At 40.2% G+C, this 16,870-nt stretch overlaps 2 protein-coding genes across 2 annotated transcripts in view; both read left to right on the top strand.

Annotated features, from left to right (window-relative positions):
- The first annotated feature begins 573 nt into the window (after nucleotides 1–573).
- On the top strand, nucleotides 574–2,294 carry rflnb (refilin B). The gene is made up of 3 exons (XM_056263463.1): nucleotides 574–1,230; nucleotides 1,506–1,585; nucleotides 1,728–2,294. Exons 1-3 carry the CDS (start codon nucleotides 1,036–1,038, stop codon nucleotides 2,041–2,043), a joined length of 591 nt encoding a protein of 196 aa, XP_056119438.1. The 5' UTR covers nucleotides 574–1,035; the 3' UTR covers nucleotides 2,044–2,294.
- A 2,727-nt stretch (nucleotides 2,295–5,021) lies between these two features.
- exo5 (exonuclease 5) overlaps nucleotides 5,022–16,870 on the top strand; it is a 274,495-nt gene continuing 262,646 nt past the window's right edge. Inside the window, exons 1-7 of the mRNA XM_056263451.1 lie at nucleotides 5,022–5,065; nucleotides 5,231–5,324; nucleotides 5,537–5,624; nucleotides 5,759–6,012; nucleotides 6,112–6,216; nucleotides 6,305–6,477; nucleotides 7,546–8,046. Of these exons, the coding sequence (XP_056119426.1) occupies nucleotides 5,024–5,065; nucleotides 5,231–5,324; nucleotides 5,537–5,624; nucleotides 5,759–6,012; nucleotides 6,112–6,216; nucleotides 6,305–6,477; nucleotides 7,546–8,016 (1,227 nt within the window). The 5' untranslated portion in view covers nucleotides 5,022–5,023 and the 3' untranslated portion in view covers nucleotides 8,017–8,046. The remainder of the gene's footprint in view (nucleotides 5,066–5,230; nucleotides 5,325–5,536; nucleotides 5,625–5,758; nucleotides 6,013–6,111; nucleotides 6,217–6,304; nucleotides 6,478–7,545; nucleotides 8,047–16,870) is intronic.

Genomic DNA, 16,870 nt, shown 5'->3' with positions numbered 1-16,870 from the left:
AGATAGATAGATAGATAGATAGATAGATAGATAGATAGATAGATAGATAGATAGATAGATAGATAGATAGATAGATAGATAGATAGATGATGGATGGATGGATGGATGGATGGATGGATGGATGGATGGATGGATGGATGGATGGATGGATGGATGGACCGATAGACCGATAGATGGATAGATATAGACAGACAGACAGACAGACAGATAGATAGATAGATAGATAGATAGATAGATAGATAGATAGATAGATAGATAGATAGATAGATAGATAGATAGATAGATAGATAGATAGACCAATAGATGGATGGATAGATAGATAGACCGATAGATGGATAGATATAGACAGACAGACAGATAGACAGATAGATAGATAGATAGATAGATAGATAGATAGATAGATAGATAGATAGATAGATAGATAGATAGATAGATAGATAGATAGATAGATAGATAGACTTGTTAAGCTTGATGTGAAGTTGGCCTCTGTTAAAAGCAAGGGCCTCCTCCTGACTCTCTAATTGTCACTCCAATCATCAGTGGGAGGCAGTTTTGAAGGCGTCTCCTCTCTTGCAGGCGCTTGTAAAACAATGAACTTCTTTGAGTGTGGACAATTTTGAATGCAGGCAGGCTGACAAGCGGGTAAACTTGCGTTCCCTTCCCCGGCGATGACCCCCTGACTGAATGCGCTCAGGAGCGAAGTCAGGGAAGTTTCCATTTTGCTCTCAGTTTTTATAAACCCATTTAAACTTGGCGACAACAAACACATTTGCAGCTTCTTCAGATCTGCGTTTCAAAGTCTCGGAGGAAACGGGAGCAGTGAGCCAGAGCCACGAAACGGATTATCGACGATAGTCCACGGGACCACGGCATCGCACAGCTGGTTTACTTTATACGAACCGCTCGGATCTCTTTTAGACAGGGCTGCCCGCAAGATCAACAGAGAAAAACAATTTTGCACATAATTCGATTTAATTGCATTGTTAGCAGAGCTTGTGGAACCTGCCCGCAAGTGTTGAGCAACTTTAAAAAGCAATGGTGGGAAGACTGAACTTGCGGAATGTGTCTGACGACGATCCGCTGGATATGAATTTTAAAGCTGATCGGCCGCTGGACAGTCCTGACTCCGGTCTGCCTCCGAGTCCGAGTCCGAGCCCGAGCGTCTGGTTACTGCAGGGCACCGGGGCTGGAACCCCGATTACTGAAGACGAGAGCAGAGGGACAGCTGTGGTATGATTCCTTCATGCTAAGCCAAGACATTTAATAGTACAAAAAGTACTTCTAATGGTTAGGTTTTTATCTCAAATGTATATTTCAGCTTCTTTTCGATTAACAAACATGCTTTTTATGTGTGAGTGTGATTTATATAAAAATCTATATTTACTAAAGTTACTTATTAAATTAAATAGATTGTTAATTATTTATGTATGTACAGTAGCCTATGTATGCATATTTACCTGACCCAAAGTAATATAAAAAAAAAAAATTTGATTCTTTTTATACAGGTTCCTAATAATCGCCAATTGCATGCATTGTCCTACGGAGAAGGAATTGAACTTGATCCTCTGCCACTAAAAGAAATAAGGTGATGGTTTTTTCTTTTCTTTTCTTGTCTTTTTTTTTTTTTACTGTTACCCCATCGTATGATTTTGGGGATTTGGGCAAGTTTCTCTGGGCAGGTGCAATTCCTATAATGCAGTACTAACTTGTTACATGTGTTTTTACAGATACACATCGTCTGTGCGTTATGATTCAGATCGGCACTTCATCCAGGACGTGACCCTGCAGCCCAAGGGTTTGGGTCTGGAGATGTGCAGCCAGACAGTGTTGGCCCTGCCTCAGAGCACCTGGAGACATTACAAGACCCAGTTGGAGTTCCAGCCCCGTCAGCGTGTGCAGCGCTACCAGAGCACCACCATAGTGTACCCCAAACACACCCGGACCTTCTACACCACCCAGCTCAATTATGACGGGCACAAGTTGACCAAGCGCTTCTTCTCTGCTGTTGAGCTGCAGGCTTCTGATTGCAAGGCTGGTCTTTGAAAGACACACTGGCATATGTGCCTGACATTACGCCCATATGTACCAATTATAAACCACCGCCTGCATTCATAGAGTCCCAAGAGGGGGGAAAAAGGAAACTCTGACTGAAATTGTTGCCAGTTGGAAAGGGGTTCCCAAAACAGAAGTGCAGTTAGTGAGTTCAAGGCTGGAGGAGGGAAAGCAACTGTGTTGTTTAAGGTTTGGTTAGGTTTAACCGTTGTTTTTAAGGTTTGGTTAGAAGCAGCATATGAAGGTTTGGATTGTTTTCTCCATCAGTGTTTAGTGGTAGTGTACACCAATGAGTTTAATTGTATGTAGAAATGTGGTTGATTTATTTAATAGTGAGATTAAAGTTTAAGATCTTCTGATATTGGACCATCACTGGTTTGAAAGGTTAGATTTGATGTTCAACTAGGACACACATTTAGTTGACCATAGAGAAATATGGGATGTACTAGAGTGCAAACTGATTTTCCACACCATTAATTATGTATTAGAAAAACAAAATAGAGTATTTTAGGGTTGGGTTACAAAGTTAGAGCTGCCACACACCATATGGTTCACGTGATTCACATTTCACTGAGATCTAGATAAATGAATATATTAGGGCCTAAAAACAGAAAAAAAAACAGAAAAAAAACCAGGGTATTTTAGGGTGTCTTGCACAAGGGTTATATCTGAGCTGAAACATTAAATCCATCAGAAAATCAACTAACCTGCATATTTTTACTACTGTAGCCACACTTAAGTCGTTAACCATATTTTCTTTATGTAAAGGCTAGCTAACTTCCACAGCTCGGCTTGGTTTTAGTAAGTTGTTCTCTGTATTGTTACTCATGAAGGAAAAATTACAAGTGGGGTCACATTAGAAATGAGCTCAATCATGTTTGATACTGCAGACTGAGGTATATGAAGACTAGAGTTTGAAATAAATTATAATGTAAATAACAGCACTTAAAATGTTTTTATTCTCTATTTATTTCTTGTTTTAATTCCCTTTTATTCTGTGCACAGTCATTGATTGAGTGAGTGACACAAATGTGCTGGCTTTAAAATCTGTATTTGTGCTGTGTACAATTATTTTAATTCTTTTAACTCTGATTTTATTAATGTTTACGTTAAGATGGATATTAACTCCTAAAATGAAATAAATTCATTATTTAAAGTGACATGTTGGCTTTTATTGTAATGTAATGTAATGTGCATTTTCCTTAATGTTTCCATCATGCTAGAAAACAAGACCTACTTCAAATACAAAGTTAGTAGTGCAACTAGTGATCTTCTCATTTGTTGTACTCGAGAGCCCCCTAGAGGTGAAAGTAAGTATTAGAGGTCAGATGTTAAAGGGATAGTTACCCCAAAAATGGAAATTTTGTTATTACTTGCTCACCCTCAAATTGACAGTTGACGGCACCCATTGACTTCTATAGTAGGAAAAAAAATAGGAAGGCAATAGCTGGGTCCGAAATCGCATACTTCCCTACTATATAGACTAAAAACAGTATGTGACAAAAGCCATATCATCACAGATAAAATAGTAGGCAAAAAAGTACCTGGATGACCTACTACTACCAGCGATATATGGTGTGCATATGATACTATATAGAACATACTTTTTTAGCAGCCCTGAAGCAATTACTCAAATTCAAATAGGCCTACCTACTCAAGAGAGCTATCATGCGATTTCGTACGCAGCCTTTGGGTGCCGTCAACTGTGGTTGCCAACACTTTTCAAAATATCTTCTTTTGTGGTCAAGATAAGAAAGAAACTCGTACAAGTTTAGAACAACTTGAGGGTGAGTAAATGATGACAAAATATTCATTTTTTTGGGGTGAACTATCACTTTAAAAGCATTTTACTCCAAAATAATATGAATGCAGCTATTTTAAAATAGGATTATGTATAAATCATGCATTTATTTTTGATGTTTAAATACAAGAACTACAATACTTTACTGGCTGTCAATGCAGGGCAAGCTCTAGGCTAAATGTCCTTGAGTCCAAATAGCGCTTCCTTCTGTTGGCTTTATAAATCTCAATCCTCTCTTCCTCCTCCACAGGGTCGGCCAGCTCTCCCACCCATCTCAGACTCTCCTGGGACTGGCTCATGGATGTCTTTTTAGGTTGGTTGGGCCTGGCTGTGGATACCATTGCATTTTTGTGTCGTCGACTCCCTTTTTTGGCCTTTTTTCTGGTCTTCTGTGAGCATGTATGATCTCCAGGACTGTTCTTCAGCTTTCTCATGGTCTCAGGTGTTGTTTTAGACTTTTGGCTCTGGTCCATAGGTGATTCATCTAGTGTTGTTTTCCATTGAAGAGTTAATCCTCTTGTGATAACTGTAAAGGTAACAATGTCCTGTTTTATTTCAGAATAATTCATATTTTATTATAGTTTTTAACTCTTATGAGACCTGTGATTTAGATCATTATGTTAAAATTAGTGTAAAACTAGTGGCTATACACCGTCTTTCCTACCCACCTGTGTAGAATGCGAATTAGATGTTCTGACCTGACATGTAATTATCCAGTTATGTTTCTTGATAAATTGTTTTCTTTATAACTTTGGTCGTATAGTTGGAGTGTCAGTTTGCCTTTTTTTTGTTTTTATTCAAAGAGTGTGAAGTGGGAACGAACAACAACTGACTACGGGTCGTCAAAAACGCCATTCCCTTCTGTGGCTCACTGTTTACGCTAAACGATTCTTCTTGGCAACCATCCAGTATTTCAAACACATATGATTTAATAATGGTTTATTTTTCATTTTGTATGTTCAAATGTGTAATTTTTAAATATCGTGATGTCACAGAATTCGTAGGAACTGTTCTTCTTTGCTTACACTAAAAAGACTCAAAAAGTAAAACGTCTGTTTTTATTAGAAGAAGCATTTGGCACTGGTATCCAATCGGATACGTTTCTAGCGAAACGTAAAGAAATGGGTGGGGCTACACAGAGCAGTAGCCAATCGAATACATTATTTGTTGATGTTGAGGGGGCGGGATGTTAACTTGGGATACTTCCTACTAGTAACGTTGTGTCGTATGCAACTAACCCTAACAATATAATGTAAAACATCTTTAACAATTATAAGAACTAATGGCGTGTTTATTTTATAGCTGTTCCTGCAATATCGGTGTAAAGATGTCTCGATTAGAAGAATGAGCTGAGAGTTACTTTATTTTCGTTTTTAGATGGATGCTTCTGGATCACAACAACTGCTCGATGACTGGGATGACATTAGCGACTCAGAATTTCTCAACATCCCTTGCGAGCAACAAAGCATCGGTCAAATATTGTGTAATTTTCCTTGTCTATTGGGAGCCCAAAAAATTTTGTAATTTGGATCATTTGTTGCGATTGTTATGTGTTTTTTTTCTTTCTGTTCATTTGTTTGTATAATATCTGTGTTTCTTTCCACTGAAAGAAAAATGAGATACAACTATGTTGTTGTTAGGTTTTATACACGTAAACAGTATTTTCTCTCTCTGTCTTTTTAGATCCCCATCGTCCTCTCAGTAGAGAAACTGATTGTGAACACTCAGTGGACTTTAACAGCCCCATGGTGCCCACTTCATCCGTGTACAAGTAAGTCTTTTGTGTGATGCTTAGAGAATTGTTTTTTCTAGATATTGTGTGCCAACATGCAACCCACGTCATTCTGCAACATGTTGTTTCTTTGCTGTTGTCACATAATAACATAATGCTCTTCTACTTTTCAGCCATAACAAAGAGACTTTGGGGCAAGAAGCAGTAAAAACTGATGATGCAAGGGGTTTAAAGAGAAAGAGCCTCCATGAAAACAGCCTCAGCCCAATGCAACGCTTCCTCAAGCGGCATCTGAGTGTGACTCTCCTGTGTGACCAGTCTTGGTGTGAGATGAAGACTGTCTACAGTCTTTTGAAGCCACATCTCAAAAGAAAAGACCTGCAACGGACTGAGGTGCAAATCGGAGCAGAAATACATTTATCAAGAGGTGATGTAATAAACTGCATTGGCTTTCAATACTTTGTGTATAGTGCAACATAATTTATCATGCATATTCAGTAATGCCATCCATGCCTTTCATCTCCAGAATTGGAGATACAGAACGTTGTCCCTATAGATATCCAGACTAGAGAGGATGCAGAAGCCATCAAACTTCTCAACATGTTACACATGATTTCACGGTTAGAAGCAGGTGTGTTGACAGTGTAGAAATAATTGTAGGTATTGTTTTGGTACTTGGATGAAGTATAAACATTTAATTCTCAAACATCTTATTTCAGGGGAGCGTGTGCGAGAGTTCCCTGTGTTTGGTGTGCAGGAAGGTGTTTTTTTCATGGGGGTCATTGATGAACTGATGTATAACCAGAAGGGGGAGCTAGTCCTAAATGAGCTTAAGACACGCAAACACAACTCCATGCCTAGTTCTGCACAAGATAAAGTTAACTGCTTACAGGTGAGTTGGAGTTATTTATTACAGGTCATTATGATGCAGCGGTTAATGATGGCACTGTGCTTTTGTGCACAGCTGCCTTGTTTTCCCTGGACTTCATTGTGTTTCCACTACCACATACATGTGGCCATATAGTGAGGGTCAATGATGTGACACTTATTTGTGACATCTATTAATTTATTTACAAAAAAAACCCCAACATTACAATGACCTGAATACAAATTGGTCTATTTTCTATAAAGAGCATGTTTTTTGTTGTTGTTGAAAATTATAAAGTAAAAAATGTCCTAATAGAATAAATTCCTCATGAAAGAATGAAATTCTAGAGATTAAATATTAAGTAGCTTGGTGTAATCGTTTATTATTATTTCTTTGACTAGCAGAAAAAAATCGGTTTCATTGTAGTATTATGAATTTATATATACAATTATAGTATTTCTTAATATTTTAGCTTTTATTTTTTATATTGTTAGTCCCTCATTTATTTTCTGTTTTAAGTTCAATTCATTTGGTTATGCTTTTTTAAAAGTATTTCTATCAACTGTAATTAATTTTTATTTCAGTTTTAGTATGTAATTTTAGTACTTTAGCTTAAATGTATTTATTTCAGTTTCTAATTTTCTACATTTCTTATTTTCATGTTATACTTTTTCACATTTTATTTGATTTAATTTCAGCCTAATTTCAATTACCAAAAATTATTTTTAATAGTTTCAGTTTTATTTTCAGTTTACAACACTGATAATGTATCTTTTAACAAAACCGTTACAAATATTTGAACAAATTATGTCTGCTAAATAAAAGTCATGTGGTCTTGACTCCCCAAAACTGAATTCATAATTGATGATATTTATATACTTATTTTTTACCATGAAAAATACATCAAAAATTTTTCTCAAAATCATATGAAACCAACATGAATACAAAAAGCGCATTTCTAAGAACTCGGCACAGATTTTTCTTCCCTTTTCCTTTTCTTTATTATGCACACTCTAATCGACCATTATATATTGGATTATATATAGATTGGTTCTTTGCATCTGTTTTTTAAACTGTCCATCTGTTATTTAGGTGGGCCTGTATAAATTGCTATTTGATGGACTGGTGAGAGGGGAAGTGAAGAAAGACCATATATTAAATCACCTTAAACTGCGTTCAACTCAAGTGCTTGGAGCGGGAGTCCAGGCCCATGCTAAAAGCATTGGGGTTCAGGTGACCACCTTTGAGGAACTGGTTGATGCCCTACTAATAACTGTGTCATGTTCTGATCTTCCATGCATTGACCTGCTTCAGCTTGAATACTATCACCAAGGCTCTAGTGGACCCATTGGGACCAGAGTCGCTCCTTTCAATGAAGCCCAACTACGGGCAGAGCTTCAGGGTTATCTGGCCTACTGGACAGGCCAGAGGGAACCCAAAGGGGTGGACATAGAGGAGGCCTGGAAATGTAGATCATGCCTGTATGAACAGACTTGTGATTGGAAAAAGAATAGATCGCAAGTATCTGACCAACAAGCAGCTCATGCTAGCTCCTGCTCATGATTTAGCATTTTACAGTTGATACAAACATTTGTTTTATACTTTTATAATTGTCTTATGTGTTCTATTTCAGTTTTTAAATAATGATGTGATGTGAATGTTATTGTGAAACTCTATAATGACTGTGAGTGATGCGTTGTGGATTCATAATGCATGATTTAATCCACAATGCAATATTTGGATTAGAATGGCTTTAATGGAAGCAAGCTGAAAGCTTTCTTTGTGTACATTAAGAATTTTAGCCCACTTAGATGTGCTTTTCAATGAACTTCAATGAACTTTTATGGCTTCAGTCAAGGGAGGCCAATATAATCAATATATAATACATTTAAAGTAAGCAAATTGTATACAGAACTTCTATTGTTCTGTCATTTTGTTTTAAAACAAAGATGTACATCATTAACCTTAGCCATTATGTATTAATAAGTTATTAATAGCTAAATAATGAATAATGTTAATCCCTAACTAAATCAATTATGATTTATATAATGTTTGTCACTTTCAAAACATCTTATAATATTTCTATTTTACAATGGAATATGTGCCACTAGATGGTGCTATTTTACCATTAATAATTACTTAGTCTCTGAATTTACTGAAGGTTTAGAACGTTGAGTCATTTCTGTAAGATGATAATATGATAACTATGACATTATCAGTTTGTATTTTACAGTTATTGCTAATATGAAATCAGTGATGCGGTGTGCCAAAGATTGGAAATGCCATATTTTGATTAGCAGATCTCTCATAAAGATACACTTGTGTTGATACGGAGATGCTTGTTTATTTGGGCACGAAATGTCATCTGCACTGGCACTGACCTCAGCACTGCTTTTCTTCACATGTTGTCATCGAGCGCAGGCCTTGGAGCATGTCCTTGTTATCAACATGACACTGTCAGACTAGGAATGACACATCTGGCATTTAAAAGAGGCCACACACTCCCTCGGGGTGCTTTTCATGTGAACCTAAATCACACACCAACACAAAAATTCTTTAGTCAGTCTTTAAATTCAATGCACAAATGTTTGAGTTTGTTCCTAGGCTGTTGGTTAAGATGTGTAGGTGCCTTTGCATGGCGCATACGTTTTAATTGTTAATTAGGAGGCTTGTTAATTTTAATAATTAATTGACTCACTCTTTTCCTTATTGCTGATCTCATGATCAGGACACAACTGACTGCAAATCTTAATAGAGAAGAATCTGCACTCTAATTTGATAGCAGTAATGATTTTACCCAGCATTGCACATGCTCATGGCATGCATCACACAGCCAAGAGGCTGAGAGCAGCCGCTATTAGATTGTGTTGGTTGAGGTCTGTTCTAATCTGCTAGTCAACAGGCTAAAAGAGCCATAACACATATGTGTTTGCTCATGTCTGCACTAAAGCATGCATCTTCCTTAACGCAGCGGCTATAGGAACCTGCAGTACCGTCTGGTCTGATGAAGTCACTCAGGCGCTAATGACCCCTCATTCAAGGCTCTTAAAAGCACTCCCACTCACTCAGTCTCTAGTAAAGTGCTTCAGCACTTCACTTCAGCCTTTGTAAACTCTTGTCACCTGGCAGACAGAGGAGCCATCCTACACTAATGTGGCCCGTCGGTTCATGCTCTGTTTGTCTTGCGCACTGATTTGCACCAAACTCAATTCCTGCCTTCCCTGATCAATAGGACGCCCAACATAGGGGCTCTGAATGGTGATTGCATTAAGGCACAGACAAAAAGAAGTTAAAAGGCTCCATTCTTGATTTTCCTATCATGTTAGAAAAGTGTTAAATGATGTGTAAAACTAAGTGCAAACACATGGGGTGATTGAATTGATATTCACGTGAGTGTGCAGTGCATGGGAACTAATGCAGGAATAAATTTGTCAGGACTTTGGAATCATTTGTTTTGCAGTGTGATATCTTGCATTGATGAATGTCATCACATTGGTTACATAATTCCCTGTAGGCAAACGATTCTTCTACCATAAGGTGAATCTCACCTATATCACATAGTTCATATATTGTCTAAAATGAAATATATTCTAAAAAATAATTATATACCGTTCAAATGTTTGGGGTCGGTAAGATGTTTTAAAATGTTTATTAAAGATGTCTTTTATGGGCACCGAGACTGCATTTATTTGATCAAAAATATAGTAAATTGTGTAATATTGTGAAAAAGTATTATAATTATTTTATAATTGTTTTATATTTTAACATGTAATTTATTCCTGTTATGGCAAAGCTGAATTTTCAGCATCATTACTCCAGTCTTCAGTGTCACATGACCTTTCAGAAATCATTCTAATATGCAGAATTGGTGCTCAAGTTACATTCTTATTGAAAGCAGTTGTGGTGTTTAATATTTTTGTGAAAATGATGATGCATCTTTTTCAGGATTGTTTTGCAAGTTATTGCACCCTTTCCGAGTAAATTTATTAATTTAAGTAAGTATGACCCAGACTTGTTATTAACTTATTCACCTAAACAAATGCTTAAGGTTGTTTACTTGAGTGTATTCATGATACATTTTCTTAGAAAGAACTGGAAAAATAAGAGACTAAAATAATGCATGATGAATAGACTACAAACTATGCAGTAAATCCATTAAAAGTGTAAGCCTGTGACGCAGATCTCATTACAGAGTGACAGCGGTCTGCTGCCGCAATAATGTAACCGAGCCAGAATTCAGCTCCACCCTGCTCAGTGTGGAGATCCCCACATGGTCAAATGATCCCAGTCTGGAGAAATTGAAACCCACAGGCCTCTTTAAGCTAAAGCAAAACATGAGGAAGTCTTTGGACCCAGCCAGCAGCTGTCCACAACCCCAATCTCACTGTCATCATTAGTCAACTGACTAAAACACCTCTGTCTCCATTTCTGACTCTTTAATCCCAGGGATCAGCCCTACACTGTGGTTAGACTGGAATCTGCTGCATGTGATTTAAGAAACTGAGCACAAGGGCCTAATAACACTGACGTCCTCATTGTGATAATATAATGAAATATGAGTACTGCTGAGAGAGTTGGAGAAAGTGAGAAGAGGGTTGTGAGAAAAGCAAGTGTTACAGTATTTCAGTGCAGTCCTCAAACATAGAGACATATTTTTTTAGCAAATATGTGATAACAGATTAGGTTACGCCATGGTTTAAAGGTCCCGTTCTTCATGTTTTTTTTGAAGCTTTGATTGTGTTTACAGTGTGCAATATAACATGTGTTCATGTTTCGCATGTAAAAAAACACAGCATTTTTCACACAATTTACTTATCTGTATACTACGGAGCCCCCCTAGTCCCACTTTGTCAAAAAAAATTTATTATAACTATCTCGTGGCCTCAAGATAAGTAACTTGTGGCCTCAAGATTTACCACGAGTTACTATCTTGAGGCCACGAGATACTATCTTGAGGCCACGAGTTACTATCTTGAGGCCATGAGTTACTTATCTTGAGGCCACGAGTTACTATCTTGAGGCCACGAGTTACTATCTTGAGGCCACGAGTTACTTATCTTGAGGCCACGAGTTACTATCTTGAGGCCACGAGTTACTATCTTGAGGCCACGAGATAGTATCTTGAGGCCACGAGTTACTTATCTTGAGGCCACGAGATAGTTATAATAATTTTTTTTGACAAAGTGGGACTAGGGGGGCTCCGTAGTATACCACTGTTTTCACTGTCCAGAAAACGGCCCAATGACTTCCTTGTTCTATGAAGTCCCTCCTTCAGAAATACGTAAAGAGTTCTGATTGTGCCAGCGGTTCCTGTGTTGTGATTCGACAGCAGCTTATCGCACGTTGCCCGGAAAGGTCACGCCTCTTACCATAAATTGGAGATGCATGCGCAGCTGAAGTGCTTCTTCTCTGTGGGAGCGCAATAAGACCACGCCCCCTTTTTTTGTGTATTCCTGTGGGCGGAGATTAGTAAAAAAAACTGTTCTAGTTACGTCATTAAAAAAGGAAGTATAGAGGGATGTAGTCCAAACCGGCCGTTCGTTGTATGCTTTGAAAGGGGACTTCTGTTAAATAAAATATCTCGCTAGGCATTGAACTTTGAGCTTTATAATTTTACAGGTATTATTTATGCTCTAACAGCAACATTACACACTAATTAAAGTTTGAAAAATGGAATCGCGAAGAACGGGACCTTTAAACGATGAAACAATAGATATACACTTTATAAAATCCCTTTTAAAATCATCATCATCATCATCATCTTCTTCTGCTTATCCGGGGCCGGGTCGCGGGGGCAGCAGTCTAAGCAGAGACTCCCATACTTCCCTCTCCCTAGACACTTCCTCCAGCTCTTCCGGGGGAATACCGAGGCGTTCTTAGGCCAGCCGGGAGACACAATCCCCCCGGTGGGACGCGCCCGGAACACCTTCCCGGGAAGGTGTCCAGGAGGCATCCGGAACAGATGCCTGAGCCACCTCAGCTGGCCCCTCTCGATGTGGACGAGCAGCGGCTCTACTCTGAGCTTCTCCCGAGTGACCGAGCTTCTCACCCTATCTCTAAGGGAGCGCCCAGCCGCCCTGCGGAGGAAGCTCATTTCGGCCGCCTGTATCTGGGATCTTGTCCTTTCAGTCATGACCCACAGCTCATGACCATAGGTGAGAGTAGGAACGTAGATCGACCTTCGTATTGCAGCTCAGCTCCTTCTTCACCACGACAGACTGGTACATCGACCGCATTACTGCAGAAGCTGCACCGATCCGTCTGTCGATCTCCCGTTCCATCCTTCCCTCACTCGTGAACAAGACCCCAAGATACTTGAACTCCTCAAGAGACTTCAAGAAACTCCACAACATCAAGAGACTTGAGGTGCTCAGGGCGGATCTCATCCATCCCCGGTGCCTTGCCACCGAGGAGCTTCTTAACTACCTCGGTGACTTCAGCTTGGGTGATGGACGAGCCCTCTGCCTTTGCCTCCTCAATGGAAGACGTGTCGGTCGGATTGAGGAGAAAAATATCTTAATTTGTGTTCCGAAGATGAACGAAAGTCTTACGGGGTTTGAACAACATGAGGTTGAGTAAAAATTTTTCATTTTTGGGTGAACTAACCCTTTAATTGACGTTTCTTTGTAATTCTTTGTGAAATTTACTTGGAATTTCTGAGAATTGTTTAAAAGTAAATCTTACACCAAATTATTTTCAGTGTACTGCTCAAAATTTTAATAAAAAGGACACTTTTAGTTGTCAAACTTTGTGTCCAGAGTTAATGTAAAGTAATTAAAATGGATAAAAGTAAATTCGACAGAATCCTAAAAATGTTTTTTTTTTAGAAAAAAGTCTTGCATATTATATTTTGCTATCTAAAGCAATAAATTTGATGAATAAAATAAGTATGAAATGCCCAAATGACTCAATAAAAAAGTAAAGCTGGGTTCACACTTCACACTGTACGATTTTGGTCACAATTTGGCCGTCTGAGACAAATGTTGACAATCCTAAAAGATTCCTCTGATTCTAGGCCAAAATCTGAAGCCTTTGGATCGCTAGTTTGACGTTCGCCGACAGCCGATTAATGTCTGTTGCAATCAAATTTTACTTCCGATGAAATTCTGGCAGTGTCAGAAGATTTGTGGCACAGAACTGCAGTGTGATCCTTTGACGACCATCAAATCAAAAACCAACAGTAGTATCGAACCTGATGATGCAATTACTGAGACAACAACAAACCAGTACTCGCTCCACACACATCGTCTTCGTTTTTGGCCATATTCCAGATTCATCAGGTCAAATTGTCACAGACTGGTTGGGAGGGAGCATAAATAATTTTCACTTGAATTGGCACCTCTGAGTCCAGACCGTATATTCATTGAAAGTCTTTGGTGCTGGAGTAGACTTTACAGAGTGCTTGACTCTTGCATTGTCAAAACAAGATCTTGATAAAAAATGTATGCACCCCGTGATGGAACAAAATATTGTGATGTTTTTCCATCAAGAGGTGCATGCATTTTTGGTCAAGATGTTGTATTGACAATTCGAGTCTGATGAATCTTGACATTGTCATCCTGGAATATGGCCATGATCTGTCTTCCTAGATGGTTGTTTAAGAAATGAAAAGCTACTGTACACACTCATCAATTAGAGTTAGAAGAACTGTTGCCAAACATATAACATGCTAGAAACATAATAATCACTGCAAATGCAAAAATTATCCAATCATAGACTCTTAAGCATTTCTCTATTTAAATCCAAACAAAACTTTTTTTGGGCCGGACAGTGTATAAACTTGCAATTGCAAGTTATAAAGTCAGAATTGTGGGATATAAACCCACAATTCTGAGGGGGGAAAAAAAGTCACAATTAACTTTTTTATTTTTTTATTCAGTGGCGGAAAACAAGCTTCCCTCACCGAATGTGCCACGGATTGATGACGTAAAACACAACATGGTGTCACCAACGGTTGTAAGGAACACACGATGAAGATGAAGATCAGGTATACCGTCTTTAATAATCCACTCAGAAGGCAATACAAACAAGATGAGCAAAAGAAACCAACCTTCTATGCGGAAACGTGACCGGACAATGGGTGATAAAAACACAGCAACTTCAATAGCAAGGCAAACGAGGGTAATTAATGACACACAGCTGAACTGAAAACTAATCATATCTGTTACCATGACAACTAAAGAGTGGTGGGAAAACTGAACAAAGGAAGACAGGAAACTGGTGAAAACAAACTAAAAGTCCATGATAATGAAACTAAGAATGAGTGTCTGTGACAACGCCCCTCCCCAGAAGGTGTGACCTCGCCCTGTAACCAAAACAGAGACAAACAGGAGATGAGGGAGAGAGGGTGGTGGCTTTGGAGGACGAGGAGTAGGCGAAGAGCTGGTAATAACAGGCAGATAGAATGGCAGAGAACCCACGGAGGAGCAGATGGTGGGAGCATCCAAGGTGGTGACAGGAGGAGTAGCCAGATGTTGCAGACCCAGAGCGCAGTTATGACGACAGCCCACGGCAGAGTCGATGGAGGTAGGAGCCAAGGTGTTGACATGGCAGACGACATCCGCAGGACGGCTGACGGAAACAGAGGCGATGTTAGGGGATCCCAGGGTGCAGACGGAGAGCTGATGGGCCGGAGTGACACCGCTGGCTCTGGAGACCAAGGCGATGTGCGGCGACGAGCGTTCGAGGTGTAACCGGAGTATCCGAGGACCGAGGCGGAGCAGGTGTGACAGAGGACCCAGGTAGAGCCGGAGGGAGGACGGAGCCCGCTGGAGCCAAAGGGTTTGGAGAGCCGGAGCCCCTCGAATGGCTCATAAGTCCGCAGCACAGACATGGTGATGGTTGACCAAGGTGAAGCCGGAGGGACGAGGGAGCCTGGTGGAGCCGAAATGCTGAGGATCTCAGGTGGAGCCAAGGGTGGGAGGAGCCAAGGAGGCGCGGACAGGTCGACGGGGCCGAGGCGGAGCGAAGGGAACAGACGCTGGAGGTGGAGCCGCAAGGCGTCACAGGGAAGCCGAAGGACTGCAGGAAACCAACTGAGGCAGGGCTAAGGGACTGGCAAAGATCTGTAGTGGAGAGGGAGGTTGGGCGGGATCAAAGACGATAATTCACTGTACAGGGTGAAAATACAGTCATTATGCTGGGCTTAACCAGCGGTGATGATAGTACAGATGATTCAGGGTGGGAAGCAGTACCTCCCGAGTCCCAGTCTATTAAACAGTCCTCAGTCTCAAGCTCCACCAAGACTCCCACTGGTACGATGGTTGCTGGCTCACACCCCTGGTCAGACTCCCTTTGGGGCATTGGCTCCGGGGTGATGGTTGGCGCTGTCGTCACAGGTGGCTCACTCGTGGCGGGCAGATGCTCTCTGTCTGCGGGGGGCTCAGGCATCGTCGTCTCCATGGTGCTGGGTGATGGTGGGCTGAGCTCTGGGTCTGGCTGCGAGACTTCTGCAAGGTGTGGCTGGACGAGGCTGCTGTCATCCTCCTCTTCGCTCACTGTGAATGGGGATCCATCTATCCACAGTGCGAAAGTCATGTAACTCTCTAGGGTCCAGCAGGGATTGCAGGTGGCTGGTGTTCAAAAACTTCAAAGACAGGAAACTGGTGAAAACAAACTAAAAGTCCATGATAATGGAACTAAGAATGAGTGTCTGTGACACATGGCTTATACCGGGGAACATGCTCGTACAGTCGTAAAGGACTATTACAAATCGTACAGTGTGCTCCGGCTTAAGAAAAACTCTGCACAGAGGGCTCTTGTGGTTTTGAATGCATTCAGGACATTTGATACCAGCCCCTTTGTTTTGCTGTAAAGGACATCTTAATTCACTCTTTTACATTTTTGGCAGAGCACAAGGCCCATTAGTGCATTAGTGCCTTCATGCAAACCCTGTTAAAACTACAGATCTGGTTGCGTGCACATTTTGTCCTAATAGAGTAATTGTCCTCTTGTCCTGGAAAGTAAAAAAAGTAAAGGGGAGTATCATTTTTCATTCTGTGCTATGTGAAGGAGCGAGAGAGAACTGTAAGTTATCAGCCTCCAGGAAAGACTGAAGCATCCTTTAGTGAAGACACAAATAACTCCAAGTGAAACAAATTAAAGTACACAGGATCCAGGGGCTGAGATAGGAGAGAATGTGAGTGCTGTTGTGTGTGTTTGTTTCAGCAGGGGAAGTAGGAGTGAGTGTTTGCATATTAGATGGCACAGGTGTGCTTTTGTGCATGAGGATGCAAGCTTGTGTAGGCTACATGAGAGATTAACTGAGCTGTTCAGAAACGTGCTGGGTTAATGAAATAGCAGTTGACAGTGCTGCAGGAAGCCCTGTAACAGGGCTTTATCTCTGTCACATGGCACAGAAAGAAACAGCTCATTATGTAGGTCACAAGTCAACTTGATAACTTACTGTTCTAAGGGA

The sequence above is a fragment of the Rhinichthys klamathensis genome, unplaced genomic scaffold (assembly GCF_029890125.1).
Source record: "Rhinichthys klamathensis goyatoka isolate OS25496 unplaced genomic scaffold, OSU_Roscu_1.1 h1tg000206l_1, whole genome shotgun sequence".
NCBI lineage: Eukaryota > Metazoa > Chordata > Actinopteri > Cypriniformes > Leuciscidae > Rhinichthys > Rhinichthys klamathensis.
The sequence above is the reverse complement of the archived record's forward strand: the minus strand, read 5'-3'. Positions and strand labels throughout refer to the sequence as shown.

Excerpts from the sequence above, each read along its gene's own strand:
- rflnb (XM_056263463.1), top strand. The coding sequence starts at position 1,036 with ATGGTGGGAAGACTGAACTTGCGGAATGTGTCTGACGACGATCCGCTG. Across the intron at positions 1,231-1,505 it reads AGAGCAGAGGGACAGCTGTG|GTTCCTAATAATCGCCAATT; the intron begins GTATGATTCCTT and ends CTTTTTATACAG. Across the intron at positions 1,586-1,727 it reads CTGCCACTAAAAGAAATAAG|ATACACATCGTCTGTGCGTT; the intron begins GTGATGGTTTTT and ends GTGTTTTTACAG.